The following is a 26,862-nucleotide window of genomic DNA, read 5'->3' as shown; positions in this document are numbered from 1 at the left end:
ATCAACAGTTACACAGGTTTGTGTGAGGAAACTGACATAACTTCAGATTTCTCTGAATAAACTGACTAATGATGCAACAACTACCAATATAATGTTAATTAATACTGAATAATTTGTTCATTTCAATCCAGCTCTTTACAACTTGCACCAGATAAGAAGCTCAGCTATCTGACCATAATCTCAGATGCCACTCAGTGTTAGTCCAGATTGATGGTTGGTCCAGTTGAGTCCAGACTACTTACCATCTCCCATAGGGTCAGCATAGGGCAGGCTGAAGCGTGCCAGGTCAATCATGCGGTTGGGCAGGTTAATATAAAAGCGGCCCACTGTTGTCTCCAGGTTGCTCAGCTGGTTCAACACCATCATGCTTCCTTTCACCACTGGCATCATGGAACCTCCTGCGGACCCGGACGATGACACTATATGGGAGCGGTCTCGATCTGACGCTCGGTCGATGCCATACTTCACCGAATTCTGCTCTGCGAGGTCCCTCAAGAAGGCCAACTCCTTCAGGCCTGTTACTCCCTCTGAAGGAGGAGGGAACGGGATAGAGAGTGTGTTCAGACTAAGGAGGGAGAGTCAATGATGAAATGTGTTTGATTTAATCAAGCTGGGGTATCAAGAACAAATCTATTACTGATGGCCTAGCTGAAAGCCTACTGAGGAGGGTAACTATATGAATGAAAAGAGCAGGGAGTGGTTGACAGGGAGGTAAAAAGGGTAAACAGCTCTTCACTAAAGAGTGACTCCAGTTTAAAAAGGCAACCCACTCTTCTCTCTCTTCTAGTTGGAAAGAAGATAAACTCCAGCCATCACATCAGGGATGAATTATCATGAATCTTAGAAGAGAGGTGAATTTTGAGAGCAGTTAACCATGTTCAGTTCACGTGGCCAAGCAGCTAGAGGCTCGCATTAAACAGGATCATACTATATGCTGGCACATGGATTTCCCAAACTGACATACAGTATTTCATACGTGCCAGCCCTGACTTGTGCTCCATAAATGATCTCTGTAGGCTACAATCCCATGCATCTGCTAAACTCAGCTTTTATCTGCCAAGCTCAGAGATCATGACACGGATAAATCCCCTCATTAATTTAAAAAGTATGCAGCTGAGAGGTTAATGCACATTTCAGACTTGATTTTTCCAAACATCAGAAGGTCATTTAGAGGAGAACCGATGACTACGACTGGCAAATACAGCTGTCACCTGGAACATTTGGCATCCTACAGTCTATTGGGAAGCATAGAGCACACAGTGTCTGGCAGTGTCCGATCACTGACTACATTACAGCAAAATCCCTTTTTAATGCCAAGGCTCTTCTATGCTGATCACCATGATGGGCGACTGTCGGGTGGTGATGTCATCATGGATGGTAACGTCAAATGGACACAAAGGGAAAATCTTGCTGACTGCACAGATTTCCTTTCACTTTAACTTAGGAGGGAGTATCCAGTCCTGCTCTTCTTGTTGTATGGTAATGACAAATATGCCTGTAACTGATGTTCACAGCTTATCTCATATAAAAGTTTCTGTTTTATATGATTGTAAGTTGATTATGTTTATGTTTTGGTCTGTCAGAGAAATGCATAAACATCATTTTGGGATCTGGGAAAATGTGGTGGCCATGTTTTAATATATGTTGACATGTATCTATGGAACAGGACTGGGGCCAGTGTACAAAATTGTTTTGAGTTCTATCTTTAATTTCAGAATTCTGACATTTTTCTCAAGAGCACAGCACACAGGTGGCATGTGACGCGTGTCAAAACACCTGAACCCATTATTTTCAGTGAAAGCCCACGCAGTGGCGGAGAACTGAAGCATTGACGCGTTCCAACCCGCAATGATACGCATCAACAATAATATAACACGCTATGCTCTTGTCCCATTTTCCTGTTGCCCGCATGTGTCAAAAGCATAAAATACAGATGTAATCACTCATTTCGGTCGTCACACACTGAACTCATGCCACCCCCAGTATGTGTCACAAGAGTAACGCGCATCACATGACAAGCCACAACACAATGCACCCAGTGTGCGGGAACCTTCAGAATTCTGACTTTAATCTCAGAATTAGATTTCTGAGGAATAAAGTCAGAAATATGAGGACAAAAACTCAGATTTTGTACAATCCTCATCCTTTTCCAGAATAATTAATAAAAACGTGAATACAAAATTTTAGTCAGGCTAACTGTCTTAGTGAGGCGAACAGGAATCAATGCACACACAAACAACTGTGTATTATAATGCCAAGGGACTGCTGATCTCCTTGAACAATCAGCACTTCACATTTGGCTGGGGATACAGATACTAGGACCCCACACGCCCACAGTGGACCTTTCAGTTATGCACAACAGTGCCAGCAACAAAACAAATGTTTTTTAGATATGCAATGCTAATAAACTCAGAGTACGATAGATTTCTGCATCCTTTTCATCGTGGAGCTTTTAAACAGCAAAGGTCCACTGTCAGTCACACACAGACGGAGCAGTGCGCCCTTTGAAGTCTTACTCTCTCCTCTCTTAGATGTACCTCATTTCCATTCTCCGACGCAAAAATTATTTGTAATAATAGTCAACTAATGCATGCTCAGCAGGTGTGTGTGTGTGTGTGTGTGTGTGTGTGTGTGCATGCTGCAGAGGGAGGCAGGAATTGGAGGAGGCAGATGGATGGACAAGGACAATAAGAGAGGAAAAGGAAACACACACATGCACACACAATGAAAACAAAAAAGGCTTTGAGGTTTCTGAGCACCTCTCTAACCTTCAGTCCCTCTTGAGCACACTGTACCCAAGAACATGGAAAGAGGATATGCACCATACAGAAACAGTTCCTAGCAGAGCCAAGAAGGGATGCAGCTCTAGATACTGTATGTTCAGAGAAAATGACCAATGCAAAGGAAATTTAACCAATTAGCGTATATGTGCAAAACTATTTGTGATTCATTTCCAAAAAAGTCATCATTTTTAAGCCTTGCAGTAAACTAGTTTATAGAACTGTACTACTGTTGTGACATTTGAGAATAACTTGTTCAACTGCAAACACCAGTAACATCTTTGTACATAAGAAAATGAGATGCTTTCTTGGCGCAGCGCTGTCACCAATCCTGCAGCAAGACAGTATATATTATGTGACTATGTGAAAACCAAATTAAACCACCCTGTTTCTTTAAAAAAATGTTGAGTTTGACATATATGTGACCTACCATTCATGAGAGCATAGGTGAGGATCATGACCGAGTTGTTAAGGTGTCGGTTCTCCTCTCTCACCACACTGAGAGTTGCTTTCTTCTCCTGTTCCGACAGCTCTCGAGACGTGATACCGGACGACAGGTAGATGATCATCATGTCTGTTGCTGATAAATAACAGGAACACACAAAATACATATTAATTAATATAAAACTAAATTACAGGAAATTATAGTGTTGAAGGCCAAATATACTGACAAAACCTGTGCACAAGAGTCAGAATTGATCACTGAGGCAGCACACGCACAATTAATATAATATGCAGCGACACCACAGTTTAACAGTATTGTTGTCCTCCATAGTTCTTACTGGTGCTGTGCTTGCTGAGGCTACTGGTGTTTCGGAGCAGCTGGAAGGCCTTCTGGAAGCCCGCTGCGTGCTGTGTGGCTCCATCAGAAGCCTTAATGTTGGAGATGAAGGTGCTCATCTTCCTCTTAGTTTCACTAGTGGCCGGAGACAGCAAACTCTTATAGCACTGGTCCAGTGAGCATGCCCGAACCGTTTCTGCCACTGACAGAACTGAGATCTGGAGAGGAATGATAATGAAAACCCAAGATGGTTGAGGAATAGTTAGCAGTTTTTTTAAGTGCGGTAAGAGAGCGAGGTCTGTTCCCTGTCACGAACCTTGTCATGTTCATCGATGGCATTGAGGATGACCAGTGCAGAGTCCCTGGCAATCTGAAGCTGGGTGTCAGTTACAGATGCTCCGTGGTCAACCATCACCACAATATGTTTAGACTGGGGACGCACTGCAGACACATACACAGGCCTGCAGGAATACACACAGACATGCATGGCCAGATCACACAACTGAACAACTAGAAACTAATATACAGTACATATAAACCTCAACCTCACTACAACATGATAATAAACAGATGTATCATCTTACAGATCTGCTAACTAAACAGTATGTCTCTGTATTTCCCTTTTTACCCTCTTCTCATCCCTTATTTTACCTTGATGACTTTTGTCACCATTGTCTTTCTAGTCTGCAATCAGCTACAGGTTTCACAAGATTACCTTCCCTTTAGTGTTATTTTTGACAGAGGTTAAACACTTTCCATGTGTCACTGCAGAGTTATTTATCCAGCACCATGTGTACACAGCTTCCTATAATCATATGGAAAATCTTCAAGCTTCCAAAGTTACAAAAAGAATTGTCCTTTTCAGTTAATATTCATATATTTATGGCGTATAAAGTCAGATTTCAACAGCTTTTCAGGCCTCATGGGGTCATTGTTACACAAAAAGCAAAAAACTTTAAAAACTACACCCTGAAAAAGAGAAACAGAAGGTTCCTGTCAAAAAAGCTGCAAAAGTGCATATTTGCTGGTTGACTACACAACCAACTTACAAAAAGCAAACTATGTGACTTGCAGTTAGCCTGAATCTATTATCTTGAGATAAACAACAATGCCAAGAATGTACTGCTGAGCTGCTAGAATAGACTTCCTTGTTTGAAAGAGTTTTATTTTGAATCCTTATTTTCTAGTAAAAATTTCAGTGTTATAATTTATGATGTATGTCACTGTTTGTACATGGATTATCAGTTTGGTGGTGGACAGAGGGGTGCAGAGGGTAGGGAGGTCAGCACCTCCGTCTGTGTGGTCTGCTGGGCAAGGAGCCACTAACGCAGGGTGGAGAAGGCGAACGATGTGCTCACAAAGGCTCATTCAGACTTGAAGCAAGTCAGGACTGTCATTTCTTTCGTGACTATATAACAGCTCACTGACTCAAACAGCAAGACAAAAATCCAAAAGACATGACAAATAAAAAAGCAAGAACCAATGCAAAATGACTCAGGGAGCATGACAGAAGCAAAGAATAGAGAAATAAAGGGCAAGCGAGACAGAGACCTCTTTCAGCCGTAACCGCATAAAAACCCACAACACCGGAGGTGTGAAATTCCAAAGGCTTTAGTGGTACAGAGCCACATTGCTGCCAAGGGCATGTGTGGTCAGGGTGTGTGAGGGTGGCACGCCGTCAACATGCCCTCTGGGCCGCCCCTCAGCAAATGACAGAGGAGGAAGGAGAGCATGGAAGACGAAAGCAGGAATAAGCTGTTGTGACTTTAACCTCAGCGAGTCTGTTCTAATAGCCTGAGTGATACCCACTGACAAACTGCTCATCTCACAGTACGCTGTGGCTTCATTACTGGGCCTCTTTACCCAGTCACACAGCAGAATGACACAAACAAAAAACTAACCATTTCAAGAAAGGAGATTGTTCAGTACCTGCTGCGGTGCTCGTAACTTCCTTTACAATGGAACTTGTGGGCAGGGAAGACTGTGAAAATGCCCTCCTCGGAACTGAAGTACTGCCACTTTATCCCCGGGTTGGACTTCAGGTTGTCTGCCAACACTGCAGGAGGAGGAGACAGAGCAAACAGAGAAAAATAAATAAGTGGGAAGGACAAATTGGCAAGAGTTGAAGAAAAAGAAGGGGAATCAGGGGAAAGTTGGAAATGAGAAGGGCAAAAAGAAAAGAGAAAACAGATGAGTAACTGATGAGATCAGTACTCAGAGTTTCTCTTGCTCAGATTTAACCTGAAATACAATAACTGTGAACTGTGATTCCTGTGTGAATCAGAGGGACTGAGGGTCTGCGTTACAGGACCGAGGCAGCCATCTGCAGTGCCAACTCACACACTGAACCTGGCCATCAGGAGTAACTTGGGCTTCGGTGTCTTGCCCAAGGACACTTCGACACGTGGACTGGGGAGAATGGGAATTGAACTGCCAACCTTCAGGTTAGGGGTGGTCACTCTACCTCCTGAGCCACAGCCGCCCCTGTAAGGGTGCTACTGTAGGCTGTGTACTTGAGCTGTTTTGGGCCTGTAAAGCCATTTTAGATACGGTATGAAGAACTGGGTTTACAAATAAATTTGCCTTGAGGGCTCCATGTTGCAAGCTAGTGACACGACACTGACACCATGAGTTATGTGTTGCAGAATATAAACAATGGGTTTTACAGTGCAGTGGAAACACAACCACGCTGACTTGGGAGCAGCTCAGTACGGTTCTGCCATACATGCCACGGCTCAGCAGGAGAGAAACGCCACCATTCAGGCATGGCAAGGTATTTAACTACATCCCCTTCTGGCTGGACATAAAGTTTACACATGTAAATGCATTTCCCATTTCTCACCCCTCACAGAATAAATTAACTCCACAAGGAAAAAGAAGCATGAACTGTTCAACTACTAAGAAGAATACAGTGCATTTCATTCATACAGATTTAATTGTCATAACTGTGACTGATGGGGCAAACTGAAACAACAGCCTTAGCTGCAGCTTGTGCAGGGACACTATCTTCTCAGCAGTAACAGACACTTTTTTATCAGGTCACAGAGTCAACAGAATCTTCACCAAGATGCCATCACAAAGCCGGCAACTCCGTCTCCAGTCAGTGCAACACGAAACAGCGTTTCACAAAGAGATGTGGGGTGTGGGGGTGGAGTAAAAGAGACAGACAGAAGCCCCTTACATGTTGCCTTTTCGAGGGGGGATCGGCGCACCTTTATTCCATCTCATTTTCCATGTGTAAAGTGCAAAGCCGGAATGGCGGGCCATTTTTGTTGCACCTCTGGGAGACGCGCTCTGTGTAGAAAGGCTGAGCAGGTGGTCCGGTTTTGATGGCGTCATATGTGTGCAACACTATCCGTGTATGATTTGTTGCTCAGTCCCTTCTGGGTTTTGTAAAAAGCTTTCACTGCCTCGTATGTCTGTAAATATGATGTTGGCTTCTCTCCAACTTACAGGTCCTGATGCCACAAACGCATTTCACTGCAGATATTACTCATGACGTTCGCACACATAACAAGAAACATGCTAAATGTTTGAAAAGCCAACAAAGCTACACCTGCACTTATCTCTCCTGACACTGTTGTTTTGGCTAGCAGACTAATGGTGCACAATATATGTCACTTGATGCAGAGTGACGTCAGGTCGCGTCTCTGTTTTGACCTTTGCCAGCCTCTAGCAATATTAAGAACCAATGAGTATTTGTTTTGTGGAAAAGGTGTAAAATCATGAGTAAAATATTCAACTATTAAAATCCAACTTATACACCAATAATCTACAGAGCATCCATGAAACTGTCCCAACTGCCAAAAATCAAAAACATCACCAAAAAGTATCTTCGGTTACATGTACGTGGCAAAGAAGTACTTTTTTGAGAGACAGCAGGTTCTTGCACACCACAGTTGCTGATGATACATCATCCCTCCATTCATCCTTAAATAAACAGGAACCACTCAGTTGTGTTGACAGTGGAAGAAGGGCTTTGTATACATCTTTCAGGCTACAGTGCTCCACTCTGCCAGAGGGGTTTAGATCTTCCCAGAAACAGATGGACAAGCAAAGAAATAAGACCCAAATGGAACCCGTTTCCTGCAACCTTACCACTCTTGACTATCTGCAAGTGCCCCACTAGATATATCTGTATCCATACATAAACACACCGTGCATACAGCTTTACTATAAGTATCACACACTAACAGTAAATCATAAAGGTACTACAGAAACATCAGAAGCCTGTGCTCAAAGAGCCACCCAAGTGTATCTTCCTACTTTGAAAGCTTTGCTTTATAGTGGTGCTAGAGAGTGCACAATACCTCTCTTCTTCTACTGCACAAAAGACAGTATTACCACAGAAAGCCATTCAAATCAAGATACACAGACACGATGTTCTTAACCAGCTTTTTTTATTACAGCATATTTTGCTGTTGTATTTTTGTTTTCTCCAGGTACGACAAAGTCTAGCAGCTCTGCGAGGTTGTAGTTTGGCACTGTGGTGTTTCGAGCCATATGTGAGGAAGCTCACATGCTTACAGTGACAACGCCTGTGCTGATTTTAAGTGGGTAATGTTTACAGCACTGCCCATCATAGTTCAGGGTGTTAGCATGCTGAGATCTGCTAATTAGCCCAAAACGTAATTTGCAACTGAATGTAATGGGAATTTTTATATGTTTGTTTTTACAAAGTACAAAACTTGATCTGACAGTTGTACTACATGGAACATCAGGGGATCACTAGAGCTGTTACAACTCATCCTGAGAGGAAAATGAGCCAAATGTACCAAATTTCATGCACCAATCTAATAGTTATTGAGGAATTTCACCCAAAATCAATAACGTTAAGAGAAAACATCACCAAAGTCACCTGGGAACCGTAAATCTCTGTAACAAACTTTGTGCCAATCAATCTATTAGATGTGGAGAGATTTCTACAGAAACTTTAACCTTCTGGTAGCAAAACACAGCATCTCCAAGTCCAAGAAATGGATGAAACTGTTTGGGGAATAAGAAAAGAAAAAGAAATGGATAGAGGAGAGAAGATGGCTCAAACTAGTCCTCTAATCATACAGTACTCACCCCAGTCATCTCTCATCTACTAGTCTTTACACTCCCACCTGCTGGTATCACTACTGATGCCTCCCACATCCACTATCTCCCTCCCATCTTCCCCTTCCTCCAAAAGAAAGTAAAATGGAAGATGAGAGGAGAGAAGATGGAAGGACTACAATGCAGTCTTGATACAATTACTCTGCTTCAATCAGCTCTCACCCCTCCTTCCTTTCCCTTCATTCATCAATCTCTCCCTCTCAATTATCCCTCACTCTCTCACCCACTTCCCCCCTCCCCTCTGTGGCTACTTGTTTAGACTGGGCTGAGAAATATGGGAGAGAATGAATACACTGGGAGCACCAGGGTCAAGGAGGGCTGAGTGTGGGAGAGGAGAGAGGAGGTGGAGGAGTAACTTGAACTCCTCGCAACTGGTTTGTAAGGAAAATAAAATGCAGTCGACACTGACATGTTATGAATGACCCATATTATGAATGGTTTGGAGAAAGAGGAGCAGACTGGGCTATCAGGAAAAAATACAAGGTGGGAGGCAGCAATGGGATGACAGAGAAAGAACAAATGATGTTGGAGGGTTTGCAGGAGGAAGGGGCAGGTGAGGGGGAGCAATGTCCCGTGTGCAGTGGAGGAGTAAAAAGCTCAGCGTGCTTCAAAAGAGTTTATACAAAGTGTTGTCCAAACACACCTAAGGGCAAAAGTGTTTATATGTGATCCACACTCAAAGGTGGCGAAACTCAGCGCATCACACACATATGTACATTTGGACACATATTTGGACAAAAAGTTCATATGTTGCCTTCTGTCTCATCTGGTGCTATCATTTTTTTGTTTGATTTTTGATTTGCTTATTCTGCAATGTGTTGGCATACAGATCTTTTAAGACATGCTTATGTTGAAATAAATACAAAGTAGTTGTGTATTTCATTGTACTGTTTGCCCTCTTATGGACATAATGCACAAAATAGATATTTGCTGAATATAAAGTATGTATTAAAAAAAAACAACTAATATTCAAATGTCATTTTTGGCCACTTCTGACAACACTAGTGCTTGGTAAAAGAAGTATTGTTCCCATTTGACCACTTCTGTGGGGATTTGAAAACTTTTACAATCCCAAATATTATATAGGGATTAGTGGAATTTCAATTCCTATAATAATTGAAAAGCATATTCCTGGAGAAAGCTGGCAGTGACTTCACTGTGTGCTAAAGTAAAACTAGAAACCTAAGAGACACAAAGAAAGTGGGTTCATTATTCCAGGAAACAAGTCTTTGTGTCATGAATGCATATAATGGGGCTTGATATTTCTCCTCTGGAAGCAGAAGATGCACACTGCTAACTATGTGCAGACACGTGGGTTTCACATGGCAGCATTCTGCAATGTGTTCATACAATTGGGAGCCTCAATAAATGCATTAGGAGAGCAGTGAGAAACTATTTCCTGCTGCTCTAACTCATGATGATTTGTGAGGAGGATGTCCAGGTTATGTATATGTACATTGCCAATATAAACATCCCTGATTTTTGTGACAAGTGATGCAATTTTAAGGCAGAAACAAAGAACTTAACAACGAGAAGATAAAACACACAACATGTGGATACAATTGATAATGTGAGATCAAACTCAAACAGCATGCATTTCATCTCGGGCTATAAAAAGCATTTCTCCTTTTCAACATTTCAAAAGAAGGACAGCTTTATAATTAGAAACTGGATGCCATGGTAATTGCTGTTAATTGAGAATCCACTTGGTGGAACTGGTGGAAGCTGTGTGTCCATGTTTCAGTTGTTAAAGCAGCTCATATGAAAATTCTTTGTGCTTCATCTGGTGTGTGTGTGTTTTTACATGTGCGTTACTAACACACCTGAATTGAGGTCTCGCCCGGGATTGAATGCTCGGCTGCTGACGGTGGGGGAAAGTCTGTCACAGCAGATGGTCTTGGAGACGTTGGTATTGAAGTTTCCATCGAACCTAAACACACACAAACAGGGAACGTTTGATAGTTTTTACTGTGTGTCCAACTCATTTGTTGGTGGAGCAGCTCTGGCTTTTCTCTCCGCACTAACAGATTTACTACTCCACAGTTTCATTTCCAAGGTCTGCATATGCCCCTGACTTTCTGGTAATGTTCATGTTAAAAATAAAAAAAAATTAACGCTACTGACTGAGCTTGACATGATTTACACAAATAGTAAACAAATCTCTGTGAAAGCGCAAGGTTAATCCAATTAGATGAAACATCGGTTAAAATGAACAGTCCCCTGCTTGTTGCTGAGGTAAACGGTATCACTCTGATCTGTTGCCCAGGCCTCATATTTGTTTAAGTTATAGCTGGTGAACAGTATTTTCCATGGAAAACTGCTTGAATTCTGCTTTCCCAGTGTTAGTGTTAAAACCTGCAGTTCCTCAAATGGCCACAGGAGGCCATTCCCCCTGTATTATTTTCAACAAAACATCACACTACAATTAGATATACTGAGCATTATATTAATATTGTCTCTGGCTGTTCCCTACCTCAACGCCATGCTAATGAAAAGCCAATGATAAGATGGTACCCTAAGAGATGAGAGGTGGTATTCCTACATATCCTGGAAACAGGATCACTTCTCTGTTGCTCTTCCTGAGCTTTCTTCCATTTTCTACATTAACATTTTTATTTTGTATGCTGTAGGCTAAAGAGGCAAATTTGTTTTTACTGACAAGGCTACAAGCACATTACACTGACCATGGGAGGGATACTGGTTAACAGAAGCCACTGCAACATGATCCCCTGGTGGTTGGTTGCAGTATAGGTTATATATCCTGCCTCCTCTGTGTTAGTGGATGGGACATGAGCCAAACTAAAAACTAAAAAACTCAAAGGTACAAATCAAATAAATTCGTCCCAGAGCTCACTTCAGCTATTTTTTACTAGATATTATCATGCTGATGTGTATGTCTCTGATGGCAATTAAACACTTAGCAAAAAAGAGGATCTGCAATACTGCCTTCAGACTGAGCTCATAATGAACAAACGTTATGTTTAGTACCATCATGTCATCAATTCCCGGCAGGGCTGCCTGCTTGCACTGTTATGTGACAACTGGTGTAATGTGAAATACAGTGTGGTCCCTGAGTAAACATATACAGAACTGTTCAAGGTGTTTTGGTGTTAAGCAACAACATAAATGGTGTTATTATCTGCTGTGATGATAAATTGGGGTTTCCAGGGCCTATATCTTATATACAAGCTGACAAAAGCGGTGGTATATGCAGAGGAGCGGCCTGTTCTCCACTGCACCAAGCCTGGGTGCTTTGATCCTTCCATCCGCCCAACTGGACTCCCATCTTTGGCTTATCTACACGTGTGCACACATGAACACACACACAAAACACACACCACACACACTCATTGGCTCCCTCTGCTTGCAGACCTGGCACTGGCTCAGTTTGATTGACAGGTGCTGTGATGTACAGGCTGCGTTTGAACTTCACTCATTTAGAGTCCCATAAGGCCACAGTCATTACTATTCTCCTTCAATCCACTCTGCATAGAAGGGATGGGCAGGATGCTTAGAAAAATGTGTGCCAGATAAAAAAAATAATAATAATAATACATCTGCAGCCACTTTGAATTCCACATCAAAAAACATACGAGAATGAGGGGGAGAGAGGGAGCAGGGCTTCAGTTATGAGCAGACATCTTAATGAGGGCAGAAAAATCTGTTTTGCAAAAGGCTCCGCTCGCCAGAAACGAAAACTAAAAAAAAATTCTAACTGAATTGGATTTACCAAATACAAACAAAAAAAACTGTATTAACCCAAACTTCATGAACGTTACAAATACAATGCCTGGTGCTTTAAATATTTCTTCTAATGAATATGCATATTAATAATGTATTTTTGGTGCTTGTTTGATTTTCCAAGAAGGGAGTGTTCTTCGATCAGGAATGACTCTGAAGACTATTCAAAAGCCAACCATTAATGGTTATGGAGCTGTGAGTGTCCTTAAGAAACACCCACACTTAAATTTATACATTTATTTGAATTACAATGAAAAACTGACAGTTTCTTTTGTCTAAAATGCATCCATTCTGAAGATCCAAAGGGGGTCGTGCTAGAGATATATAAAAAAAACTAGAAACAATTCTTTCCGACTTTAGAAACACACATCTTCAGCAAGACACTGGAGAAAAGACATGGAGTGCAGCGTGAAATATGCAGACATTTCTAAATAATGCAGCAACTGTCGTGTTCAGCAGTTACTATCCTTTCACTGTTTTATTAAATCTATCATATTAAGCAGCCTCCTGCTGCAGGAACCATGTACATCCACAAAGGAGGCAATCACATGCCATTAAAACAGCCCAGTGAGTACAATTACTTTGAAGAGGCATGCTGTTGTGAGAGTCCCAACTTTAAGAGTGATACCATTTCTAATGTGTCTGCAATCCCTTAGTGAATAGCAGCAGTAAAGCAGGCAACACACTAGCTCAAGACTGGAGAGTGCATGGACACGGCTTTTGATGTAACTGGCTTCGACAACAGCTCCATCCAAACAGATCTGACTGTGCTGTCAAAACTTAGAATAGATTTATAATCAATTTATATTTCACTGGACTGCATCAGAGTGGGAAAGACATGAAAGTCTAGTAGCTGAGAAAAACCAACTGAAGGCTTCAGTTTAGGTTTAGAAACAGTAAAAATAACATTTTTGAAAATGTTTGCTGCTGTACTGTTGAAATCACTGCATCAAAACATCATCAAGAAATTACAGGGATGAATTATAACACAACAGGCCCAGGTCACAAATATAAAAGTACCCCCAAACCTCCAACAAAGGCAAGAGATACAAGTTTAAATGTGTCTTTTTGATTGTTTCGTCTCTTTCTGCATCTTTTGTTGAACATTTTGTGTTTAATGTATCGATTGAGGAGGGAGGAAAGAAAGGGATGTTTGGAAGGAGAGTGGAGAGGAAGGGCGCACATCAAGAAGGGAATCAGAGGCCATGAGGAGAAATAAATAAATGGAGGCAGGGAAATAAATGTTCAAGGGCTTAGATAGGGGAACAAAGAAGAGGAGAGCGAAAGAGGAACAGGCTAACATTAACAGAGGTACTGTATGTGGTGAGAGTAAAACATGACGTTAGTGGCCCAGCATTTACGCCTGTCAAGGTCACTTAGTAAACAACCCCCCTACCAACCTGCCTAGTATGTTGCCATCTCCTTCTCTATACAAACCAATGTATCATCACAATGACACCTTCGGCAGAGGAAGAATCCTTAAAAAAACAGAAGACACAGAGATGCTTTAGCTAGCTTCCCTAGCAGTCAGGATGGAAGAGCTAAATTATCTACATTCAGTTGTTAAAAGTATTTCACAGTCCTGCATAAACTCAAAAGATAAAAGTGAGAGAGCTCTGTGTCCCCAGAGGAACAGCCTTTGAAGTTCAAGGATCTATCAGGCAAAGCTTCAGTTTGGTATGTCTAAACTCACCATCATCTACGTGACTCCCTCTTATCTCTTTGGTTAATTCTTTCTCTGCAATTTCTGCCTCCAACTGTCTCTCAAAGCTGTAAATCCATGGTTATACATTTGGGATTAGGCCGCATATGTCAACACACAAACGCAGGGTATGTTTGTTGTGAACAAACAAGGTCGTGCTAGAGATATATTTTCTTTCACCTGAGGTTGTTAAGTAAAGTCAAGTCATTTCTTTCTTTTAATGATTTTGAGATGGCAATCCACGCTTTTATAACCTCTAGACTTGACTATTGTAATGCATTATACCTTGGTGTTAATCAGTCGTCTCTCTCTCGTCTTCAAATTGTCCAAAATGCTGCTGCTCGTCTTTTAACAGGTACTAGGAAACTTGACCACATTACCCCAGTACTGGCCTCCCTTCACTGGCTTCTAGTCCATTTCAGAATTCATTTTAAGATGTTGATTTTTGTTTTTAAGGCTCTTAATGGTTTGGCACCGCCCTACTTCGCTGAGTTGGTGAGGTGGTGCGACTCGATTACTCAGATCCTCAAGCCAGTTTCTTTTGGAGGTTTCCAGGGCCAGATACAAACACTGGGGTGACCGTGCTTTTATTGTTGCAGCTCCTAAATTGTGGAATGGTTTATCTCTTAATGTTAGATCATCTACAGACTTGACAACTTTTAAATCACTGGTTAAAACATATTTATTTACTTTGGCTTTTAATACATAGTAGTGTCTGATGCATCCTTCTTTTAACTATTGACTGTGTAGTTCATATCTTTATGTTCCTGTTTTATTTCTTTATTGATATTATTTATTCTGGTTTTTACATTGCCCTTGTAAAGTATTTTGGTCGACCAGACGTTGCTTTTAAAGTGCTATATAAATCAATTTTGATTGACTGATTGAACAAGTCTTGGATGCACGTACAGTATGACACATGCATGATTCGCCTACAGGTGGCCAGCGGCCCTCAGCCAGGCAACCTCTCCGTCTGCATAACTGGAAAGACAGGTGACCTTACAGCCTGTGAAGTCTGCAGCGCAAAGACCTTAGAGAGCAATAACTGGTTACATTGGCTGATAAAGGGGAGGGAGACAGACAGAAATGGAAGGAGTGGGGATGAGGGGTAGAGACAGCTGCTGCTCTCTAGATTAGAACTGAAAGCAGCTCTCTCTCTCTCTCTCTCTCTGTGAGCTCGGCTTTGAACTGAGCTCAGAGAGTTCTTGCCTGCTAGAACTGATGACTAGCTCAAAAGCTGGGTCTACACTGTAGGCTGGGGCAATCTGAAACTCTCTCAGTGCAGGATTTAAATCTGCCATATTCATTCTCACACCCAGGTTCAGTTTAGTCTTGTGGGCACACAAGCCCTGGCTTAATTTGATCCCCAAGCTATGTTTATAAGAACTACAACAAAAATCCATCCATCCATTATTTATAACACTGGAGCCAATCCCAGCTGTCATTGGGCGAGAGGCAGGGTCCACCAGGGTCCACCCTGGACAGGTCGCCAGTCTATCACAGGGCTGACACACAGCCAGACAATCACACGCACCCATACTCGCTCCTAGCTGAACTCTGAGTCTCCAGTCAACCTAAGCTGCATGTCTTTGGACTGTGGGAGGAAGCTGCAGTACTCGGAGAGAAGCCACGCAGGTGCAGGGAGAGCAGGCACACAGAAAGGCACCGGGTCGGCCCAGGCTCGAACCCGGAGCCTTCATGCTGTGAGGTGACAGCGCTAACCACCACGCTGCCTACAACAAAAATAAGGTATGGAAATGTAATCATCAGTCGATTTCTCATTAATATTGTTGACATATGTGTTGCAAAAGTTGAAAGTCAACAAATAAGATGGATTTCTAAAAAAGAAAAATTCATTACCTATGAAAACCCCGTATTTCCCCTTTCGTTCTGGACTCCAAGTCCCATAAAGCCTGCTGTTGAACTCCTCGGCAGAAAAGCAAAAACTGGCACAACTAACTTTTGAACAGTTTCTGAAATAATTGTAGAGTTTTAAAAAGCTGCCAAGTATCGGAGCATGTCAGCACCGCTCATGGCTGTAAATGGGATTTACACACAAACTTAATCCAAGGATAAGCAAAGCACGTTTAAACAAGGGAGAAGAGTGGGTGTGTGCGCACTGGAGCATAAAGCAATGTATAGAATGTACAGCAGAATGCAGGTGCCAACAGTGGGAGGTTGGTTTACGGACAGAAAATGAACCTCCCACATAGAATGAACAAGTAAGAGAGAGGTGTTTGTCTTTGAAAGCAGGTTACTTACTCCATCATAGATGCTGGTATGGAGCAGCAGTCCTGTATGGCAGTGAGTGGAGACGTGAGGTGTGCAGTGTATGAGGCCTCCACCACCTGCTTGTTCCTGTTCACCACATCCAGGTAGCGGTTAAACTTTTCCCGAATCTTCTTGGCCAGCTGCCCAAAGGAAACACAGACATGTTGATTAGACATGGTGACACCTAAACTGACCTGTGATGTAATCATCTGTACAGTCACACTGCAAGCCTGACCAAAAAAAAAAAACAACCTTTGTAGGTTAGATGGGATAGTATTGTCTACCACACAGTCTAAAACTTAAATGGTGCACAAATATGCAACACATACACACCACCTAAGAACAGATCAAACACTTCTAAAAGGTGGGACCTATTAAAAACAAAGTCAGACGTGCAATTCTATATTGTAACGTTGGCTGGGTTAGAAGAAAGGTCGGGAGACCAGAGCTCGTCTTTATTGTCAGCTGGGGAACACAGTAACCACAGAACGCAGGGACACACTGAACACACACACACACACACACACACACACAACTAAATAGAGCCTGCCCAGAGGAGCAGTATGGGGAATCCCCCCAGGTGCTTCTCCCCTCGGGCATTCAGGGGGACCCCGCCAAGTGTCTCTCCACCCCCAACACTACAATATATAGCGATATATAGCTGTATATTGGAATAAATTTACTTCACTGTGTAATAAAGTTTAGTTATTATGCCTACAGGAGGAACAGCAACACTGACTCTATTTAAATCTTAAAAATGTAGTTCTTGTGGTTTTTACCATCAATGATGCTTCAATAAAGAAAAAAAAAGTGTTATTGTGTAGAGGGTGATAGGCTCCACCATTCGGGTCTGGGGTACTTTGTGGAATGTCACACTTAACAAGTGGAGAACCAGCTCTGCAGCATTCTCCTGGGGGACATTAATAAGCAGCGCACCTGCAGCTCTTCACAACAGATTGCTGTTCTTACTATCTGTTTGGCAAAATGTTAGAGGTAACTGAGGAACACATTTTACTTCATCTGAGACATCACATGTATGTAATCTGTTACAGATCATCCTCTTAATCTGAAAGTTGTCACATGATCCATTGAGTTACATGAAATCTGCTAAAGAACTAATGGGTTTCAGTTACTTTGGGAGTACTTTTCCAGTTGAGGGGTTTTGTGCACAGAAACTGCACGGTAGGTTAAGGAAAAGATCGTAGTTTGGCTAATGTTCTTCTACACTACATCACCTAACGTCCTCTGTTCCGGTCGCCCGAGTCACTGTTGGCTGTAGTAAGCTGCTGGCACAAACATATTTTTTACAATACATGAAAATTCTTTCCAAGATTTAAAAAACACTGACAAAAACTGCAAAGAAACTTCTCATCCTCAGTTATTGTGAGCACATTCGTGGCAGCAACATGACAAATAAAACTGTAGAAAAGTGCATGTGGGCTGAATACTTTCCAAAGCCATTTTAAGTTACCTACTCAACCTTGTTGAATACAGAAAAAGGCTCTCTTCCACAGTAACCTCCTTTGTTCACATCCCATAATTACCACTGCCTGCAAAAGGGCTGCGATTCAAGCTGGGAAAAGCAAAATGCACTGTGACCCACTGACCTCTTGTACACCTAATCAGCTGGCCACTATGCATTTTAGGGGTTTAACAGGGGCCTGAGGCACAGCCCGCAATTACTGCTGCTCCACCGCAAGAAACACACAGAAAGCATGTGCACGGACAAGAACTTAAACACACAAATGTGGTACTTCCCAACACAGAACACAGTCCATGCACGGCAGCAGGACAATTAGCTGCAGCGGACTTTGTATTAAAAAGAGAAAAATGGGCCAGTGTTGAGCCGAGGAGTGTTTCCATGGCTGAGGGAAACCAGAAACTCTGAGCTCTTCAAGTTAAAGCTTCGTTTCCAGCTTGCCACAGTGTATCCAAAGCCAACCTGCAGCCACACTCTTCAAAACACAGCTGCTCGCTCCACCCTGAGCCATTCAGCTCGAAGGGTTTGCAGCATCCAGTGGGGCTGGTTCAGCACCACAACAGATATTACTAGCTTGTAGCTTACAGCTACATACCACAAAATGTTTATATCGAGCTGTGGACTGTTTATTTACAGTGATATCTATACGTTAACAAGAAAAGGTGACATCTTTTTAGACTTGTATGGCAAGACAAAAAAAAAAAACAGCAAAGATAGTAACAACTATGTTAGTGTCACCATTTACACACTGTAGGAGTAAATGCCGATAGCCAGTAAAACGATAAACACTACATGCCAGCAGTGCCGACCTGCAAAATGGTGAATTAATCAAAATCTCATTTTTGACTTGAATAGAACCATTTCTACTTGTCCTTTTCTTTCCATTTCTTAAATGTCACCTTACAGAGACTGCATCTATGGACCGTGATTGTCAGCTGCAACGCTAAAGTGCAATACCTGCCACAGGTACATTTCTATGAACTCAGATCAACCCTGTGTGTGTTCCAGTCTTTCTCTGGAAATTTCAAAAGCTTCTCATGTTGGCACTGTTCTCACTGTGGCACCTCAATGTGCATTTGTGTAATAACAAATTTACAAAACAACAAGCTATTTTTCCACATGTTCATGTCCGCAGAATTGGGCTCAGACTTTGTCACACATGTAGCACACAACAGGAGATAGTCTGTGTCAGATACTTTCTCATCTGCTGGAAATATTCCATTTGGTTTATGCGAGGGGGCAGCACAGGGGTTAGCGCTGTCACCCCACAGCAAGAAGCAGAATACATTCATAAAGCAGATAAGAACAAACTTAAAGACAGACAGTGAGAGTGCACATCTGTCTAAATAATGAATTTCCAGAGGAGAAACTTGTCAGAGGAGTTAGCAGCTCCTGTCAGTAGCTCCTCGCCCTCTCGCCATCTCTACTGGCCCTATCCCATCACCTTGGCTCAGAGATCCAGCCGCTCTGCCCAGAGAGAAAAAGCCTGAGCTGTCATCTGAATTAGTTGGCCTGCCTCAGAATGGCTGTGGGCTGACTGTACAGACTCTTCCAACAAGAACCCAGAACGAATGAAGTCAGTGCTGCCCTGGGACCATCACTTACTAATATAAACCAAAACCATGTGATGGCAATCCAAAGCCTTAGATCTAGTACTGTATCTGAAGACATTCATTGTGCAAGTTAGTCCCAATTAAGATTTCTGTAGAGAAATTAGGCTGATATGAGCAGCCTCTGGAACAGTGAATAGATACACAATGAGAGATACTATATATTTTTCACTTACGCACATGCATGGAGCAACACTGGTGCACACAGTCACAGCAGAAATGCAAACCTGTCTGTTCATGCTGGTGGCAGTTTACCAGTCTGGTGTTTACTCTTGCTCTTCCAAGATCCCTGATGCACCAGTGCAAAAACACACAGATACGCTATGCCTGCACACAATCGTGTTTGACTTGAATTGGAAACATATTTTTCCATTCTAGGACCAGAATGGCACGCCTACATTCAGTCATGGGGATTTAGCGTCATTTAACACAAATCTCTCACTTCTAGCACTGCTATGCTTGTTTCCAAAAGGATTCCATTCTCTCCTTCAAGCCTTCATATTCTGTCCAACTGCAGCTCTGCGCTCATATTCAGAGCAGAGGGAGAGAGACGGGTGAACAAACAGAGAGCTTCAAAGACGATGAGAGTTCAGCTGTAGAATTTCAATAAATTTCCTTTTTCCTGTGATGGGTGATGTGTGTGTGTGTGTGTGTGTGTGTGTGTGTGTGACCACAAACAGATGCCGTCAATGGCACATGCATGCACAAACAAAGTACACACATACACGTGCACACACAAGGGAAAGGAGAAGCCTTTGTTACTCACCTGCTGCACTTCTGTCTCTCCGTTTGATGTCTTCTCAGTGTACACAAATGAGTTGAAAATCCTCTGTGAAGACAGAAAGGAAACAAACAACAGTGACCTTGGATGAGGAGGAATGCTTAAGATTTAGATCCGTTAATTGAAAACCATCACCTGAGGGTGACCATTGGCAAAGTTCCTTTAAACAAAGTTACTGAGGAGAAAGCTTTGTTATTAACATGCTGCAATTGTCTCTACAAGTCACTGAAATGTTGGCAGAATGAGGGCAATGGCAAAAGGATGGACAGATGGATTTCAGTGCACTTTAGTTACAAATTACAAGCATCCTGTTGTGCAGTGGTTAAGATGTACATCGTATGTCCTCTGTTCGATTCCGGTTGGTGACCTTCACTGCGCGCCCCACTCCTCTTTCTCCTCATCATTGCTTTCACAATCAAATAAAAGCAAAACGCCAAAAGAATCTTGAAAAAGAAAAAAGAAACAAAATCTATTGTCGTCTTGTCAAATCATTTAAAAGTCGTATCAGGCTCCAGTAGGATCATTGTAGATAGTTACTAAATGTGATGAAGGCAACAGTAAAGCTTTGACTGCTGAGACAAGTCAAAGTATGATGAACAAGCTTAAGCTATACATCTTATACAGTATCGTAATACTGGATATAAAGTAAATGACTGAATGGTCGGTGTTGTATAGTGTGCGACTACAGGTAATTAACAACACAACAAACCCAAACTAACTTCACTTTGTCCAGGTTATCATCCTGATTCTAGTTCTAGGCTGAATGCACTTCTCTGCTGAGACAGATGCATCTGCAGCCATTTTATTACTGCTCCAGAGAGGACAATAAACCTGGATAGCTACCAAAATAACCAGCCCACAGACGCAGACAGTAAGGCTCTGTCTTTTATATCAGTTTACACATGGAGGTGGAAAACGTGTTCCCTATCTGGAGCCATCGCACAAAACGACGGCTTTCATGAGCACTAATTCACAGGGTGATGTTAAATTCCCCCATTCCCCATCCATGATGAAGGTCTCTGACTTATATTGTTAGGTGAATAGTAAGTGGAGCAGGACATTAAGGCGTGGAGAATATTAGCTATAAGACATGTTTATTCTGATGATCTCTTGGGTTCCACCAGCTAAATATCTTTTCTTGCTATTACAGGCACAAAGAACAAACTTTCCAAAACTCAGGTGTCAGTACGGTGTGGCAGCTACAAGCAGTGTCAAACTAATGTTTGTGTTGAGACAGCATGCAGACAGGTGTTTCACTGTCGCACTAAGCACAAAGCCTTAAATTGCCTGGTTTCACACTGCAACCATTTCCTGCTCCCTTTCCACACCATTTGTTAAACACATCACAGAGGGCACAAATTACCCACAATGCACCACATTCAAACCAACATACAGCTGACTCACTGTTGACTGTAATTGCACTACTACAGCTACACCTTCCCACCTTTCAGATCTCAACAAAGTGTGACGAAACAAAGTTTCATCGGTTTCACACATCCATACTGAGCAGCTGCAACATCTGAGAAGCTACAACCAAAAAATATTTGGCATTTTTGACAACTGGCATAAGAGATAAACTGATTAAGGGCTGGAACTAAAAGCTATTTTTATTATCGATTATTCTGTCAATTATTTTCTTGATTAGGAGAAATATATGTGTATCTGAATTTGCCAAAGCCTAATGTGACATTTTCAAATGTCATTGTTCGTCTTATACAAGGTCAGTACCCAAAGATATTTTGTTTACTACCACAGATGACAAAGGAAAGCAGAAAATATTCAGAGAATTTTGATATATTTTCTTAGGAAATGACTCAATTGATTATCAAAATAGTTGTCAAATATTTTTGATAACTAATCATCGCAGCTCTAAATTGATCAAAACAGATGATCTCTTTAAATAAGCTGACTAATCATCTTGGCTCTAACTGAAATACACCTTCATATAAGTAAACATACACAAACACAAAGATACACTGTGATACATACCCAAGTGTCCTTACAATGCCCTCTCCTGGGCCATAGTTAGGATGTTCAGAGTGCACTCCATTAGACTAAGTATCAAATCTTTGCAAATTCTGTTATGTCTAATGTGGCCAATAAACACGGGCTGGAGCGAGCACAAAGACAGTGCTAACTGTCAATCTGTCCTCAACTGAACTTAGAAGTGCTCAGTGTTGATCCTGTTTGTCTAAATGAAGTCAGCAAATCCTCACTCCTGTCATTTTACAGAGCTGTGTGACTGACAGTGGAGTGCTATACAAACAGTTTCATTGTGTTATTATTACATATTAATCACAGCAGCACATTTCACTACTCAGTTATTTAGTAAGTACAGAACCAAGCCTAGACAGTCTAGTGATCCACACCCTGGTTAGTGGAAAAACGGCAGATCCAAGAGGTTGAACCGTCAAATAAACACAAACACAGTTGCTACCACTTAGCAGGAATCACATGCTCACAAGGCGCTGCACTAACCTAAGAAAGAAAAAATGGGAGGTAGATAAAGGCATTGAAATAGGAAACATTTCTGAAGCACTTTTTAAAGCAGTGATTCTGAAAAATGGGGAACAAACTCTGAAGAGACAGAAAACTCCTGTTGTTGATTAGCCACAGGTTAGCTGCCTCTCCCCCGGTGCCTCCAGTGTTTGTTGTTGGAGCTGCTTTGTGGTTTTCACAGCTATGGAGCAGCCAGGGAGGAATGTTCGGCACTGAAACCTGAGAGGCCTGAGGCTGGCTGGGCCACCATGGGCCTGTGGCCTCCCCTTACCCATAGTCCAACACTAAAACACACACACACACACACACACACACACACACACACACACACACACACACACACACACACACCAGTACAGAGGCTGTACACCTTATTGCTTAGGCCTCATGTCTGTGGGTAACAAAGTGTTATCAAAGTAAAAGTCTTACTTTGTAAATATTTTAGTGTTAATTTTTAATTAAACTACACTACTTGATGTTTGTATTAACAGGAAGAGGTATATAGTATAAACCAGTGCCACATACCACAGCTCTTAAAGCCTAAGCTAGTTTGCTAAGACAGCTTTTAAAACACAAAGGGGTTTAAAAACTGCATCGCTTTGCCGGAGCTCCCTGTGACGCTGGTGCCGGCAGAGGTGAACACAATCCCCCATAGAGTGAGTGGACAGGGCTGTGTTTTTTCACACCTTTGAAAGCGAACGCAGCCTTATGCAGACTTGTAACTCAACCTGCTCACCTCTCAAGCCTTGGAAAAGAGGAGGATTACACTGTTAATGTATTGAGACCCACACAAAACCATTCTCTCCCTATTATTCTGTTTCTCTCCCTTAACTCTCTCATCCGCTTCGCACCCTGTGATAGCAGCTTAAACTGATGGTTAAACAATGCATATGGAATTCATTTAAGTGGGTCTCCCTCTCCAGTTCTTCTGTCGGGCTCTCCTTGGGGATGCCGTAAACTACTCCACGATGGCCCTTCTCCTTTAAAGTGCCTCTTTTGTTCTTTGTGGCGCAGTGAATAACATCCAGACAGATGACTGACAATACCAGCCCAAGGACAGAGACACAGAAGGTCACCCAAGTATGTACTAGTAGGTAATAGGTCATAGCCAGCCCCAGCACAAAGACACAGGGTAAGAAAAGGAAGAAAGGAAGGAGAGGAAGAGGAGGCCAATTGCAGAGGTAGGGCTGAATTGGGAATACACCTATTAGCAATTCACCCATCTTCAAAGGCCACAGAGGAGCCGTGAGCTACACTAATTTGGAGTTTGACTGTCAAACAAGCACACAAAAAACATACACACACACACCCACACACATTAATCCTGTCTTCGGGGCCTGTTGATGAGTCGTCCAAGGTTTAACTGTGAATACACTGGAGGGCAAAGTGGAAGAATGATATGGGTAGGGCACATCCAGAAGTGTGTGTGTGTGTAAGTCAAATTGAAAATGTGCCAACTGTGAATCAATTGAGTGTGTGCTATGCATACGAAAAGATGCCTAGGCCTAGTGCATTTGTGTACCTCACCAGCTGCTTATCTCGCAGTAGGAAATGTCTACGAACGTGAACATTTCTCTCTCACACAGACACACACACACACACACACACACACACTTCACATCCACACAGGCTGCAGTGTAGATGTTTTGGAGCTGTAAGGCTTGACAGATTGGTTTCCATACAACTGACACATTAAAGCCTAAAGCCCAAGGGACAGTAACTGCTGCTTCCTCCATGCTGCTGGTGTACAGCTCAGCCTCTCTCCTTCCTTCAGTACTTTATCGCCCCCCATTGCCTTTTCCTCTCTGCCTGCTTCCCTCCCCCCTCCCCTGCTCCCAGCCAACTCTCCGCTCAATGCACTACAAAGGGGATGGAGCCAGGGATGCAGCATCAGAGCTTTGCCTCTGATGTGTGTGTGTTGTTCTGGCTTTTTTTTTTTTTTTACTTTTCTCCTAGACCCCATGTCTCCATACCCATCCACACCATCCCATCTCGATTTTTTTTCTGAATGCTACAAAGCAGAGTCAAAAAACAGGCACCTGGGAGTGTGAAAGAGCAAAGGGAAGAGAAAGTACAGCTTCTGCTCATCGTGATACAAAAAAAACAGTCTAAAATAAGAGAACAGCATTTGTATTCATAAGACAAACACTGGTTTATGTCTTTCTTTTTTGCAACAGTCACACTACAGTAATAGAGAATTGTGAAAATTAAGCCAATAAAAGAACGGCCTGATTGCTTCACTCTATGGAGCATTTGTAAAGGAGATCGAGTTTTTCAAAGGCCTAAACAACTGCACAATTCATCAGCTTAGTACCAGTGAGAAGCTTTATCTGATTTTTTTTTAATTTTGTTCACATCTATCGCTATATATTGTCTTGAGTTTAAAGCTGCTAGTGTGCAACTAGTAGTGAAAACCTGTGGTTATTTTTGATTTAGTGAGTTCCATTTTCAATCATCTATATAGGTGTACAGTATTTGTGTGCTCAAGGCCATTTATGTGCACTAGAAAAAAGTGGCACAAATAGGAAGAATGCTGTCACACGCGGAAATGATTCTTAGCCTTTAGGTCATAATAAAAATAGAAATGGGTTGTCATAGGAATTTGACTATTCTGTAATGGATAAAACTGTTGAATGTTCAAAATCTCATGCTGCACTGGGTGCCTCATCGAAAACATGAATGAAACTATCCCTGAAACTATCCTGTGTAGCAACTTGCTTAAATCCTAATGTGTCGACACTGAGCTTTACAAAGGGCCCAAATTTTATACAAGTTATGATCAATGGACATTCAGCACCAAGGGTGTGTTGGCATTTTCAGCCCGCTGACAGGGTGCCTGGCTATCGGACATAAAGACTGGGAACATGTTCAACATCTGACAAGTCCAAGGCCTCAGACAGTTGTATATAGAATGTGAAGTTGTCATTATGGAATGTAAAATTTAGGTTAAATGCGCCATTTTGGAAGGACTACGGTCGTTATCCATCATAAATTTATACACTACACACATCTAGAAGTTAATAACAAAAAAAACAACTATTCCATACAGCTAACTAGGTTCACTTTATTGTTCAGTTTGAGCACAGATAAAAGAGAAATTGATTCATCTGCAGTGTTTTGTGTTATCTGCTGACAGCTGCTAGCTAGCATTAGCTCATGAAGCAAGAGCTGAGGTGTGCACAGGTCGCAGGGTGCAGGGTCATATTTCAGTCCATCGTGCTTGTTGACAGGATCTCTAGGTCCACTACGAGTTAGGTACGGTCAGTTACAGTCAGTTCTGAATTACCACATTCAGTAGAGTGAGATCTAAATGATTTAAGCAAGTTTTTAGCCAAACAAAACAAGAATGTATGCAGGTAAATACAGCGCTTCCCTACGTTGCAACATTCTGCATGGCGTCACAAACCTTCACATCCTCTATTACACTGACTACATATACTGGCTTTTTAACGTGGAGAAACACAAAACAACAGCTTTTACCTTGTCCACCAGAGTCCCTATATCCATTCCAATATCCTTATTAATGAGGAATGTCATTTAAAGACGAAGAACAACCCGAAAGTTTACCCCTAAACAATATTTATTTAACTTAAGGGAAACAACATATTGATCAGTATCTTAAGCACTATACATGAATTGTGCTGCCAGAAGAGGCAACAAGGACAGAGACCTGAAAACCAAATAAAATGCTTCCAGAAATACCCCTTGATGGTGTAAACCATCAAGGGGTATTTGTGAAGTTGGGTGAATACCAATCGAGTGAGCTGGACATTGTATGTGGAGTGCCTCAGGGTTCAGTTTTGGGACCTAAATTATTTATATTATACATCAACGATATATGTAAGGTTTCGGATTTAGTGAAAGTGGTCTTATTTGCTGATGACACTACCATATGGGCATCCGGGGAAAACCTACAGCAACTCTCTGGACGGGTTTCACAGGAACTTGAGAAGATAAAGAAATGGTGTGATAGTAATATAGTATCTCTGAATTTGGATAAAACTAAATTTATGGTATTTGGGAATCGTAGACTAGATAATGAACTTCAATTGAAAGAAAATTGGGGGAGTTGATATCGAACGAGTATATGAAATTAAATTTCTAGGTGTCATAGTTG

General features: G+C 42.0%; 1 protein-coding gene across 1 annotated transcript in view; it reads right to left on the bottom strand.

Moving 5' to 3' along the window:
- Positions 1–26,862, bottom strand: part of cachd1 (cache domain containing 1) — a 67,104-nt gene that overhangs the window by 23,649 nt on the left and 16,593 nt on the right. The window contains 8 exon segments of the mRNA XM_020602726.1: positions 243–527; positions 3,211–3,360; positions 3,563–3,779; positions 3,878–4,022; positions 5,491–5,617; positions 10,485–10,591; positions 16,367–16,515; positions 20,232–20,294. Coding sequence (XP_020458382.1) covers positions 243–527; positions 3,211–3,360; positions 3,563–3,779; positions 3,878–4,022; positions 5,491–5,617; positions 10,485–10,591; positions 16,367–16,515; positions 20,232–20,294 — 1,243 coding nt within the window.

Source organism: Monopterus albus, unplaced genomic scaffold (assembly GCF_001952655.1).
Source record: "Monopterus albus unplaced genomic scaffold, M_albus_1.0 scaffold58.1, whole genome shotgun sequence".
NCBI lineage: Eukaryota > Metazoa > Chordata > Actinopteri > Synbranchiformes > Synbranchidae > Monopterus > Monopterus albus.
The sequence above is the reverse complement of the archived record's forward strand: the minus strand, read 5'-3'. Positions and strand labels throughout refer to the sequence as shown.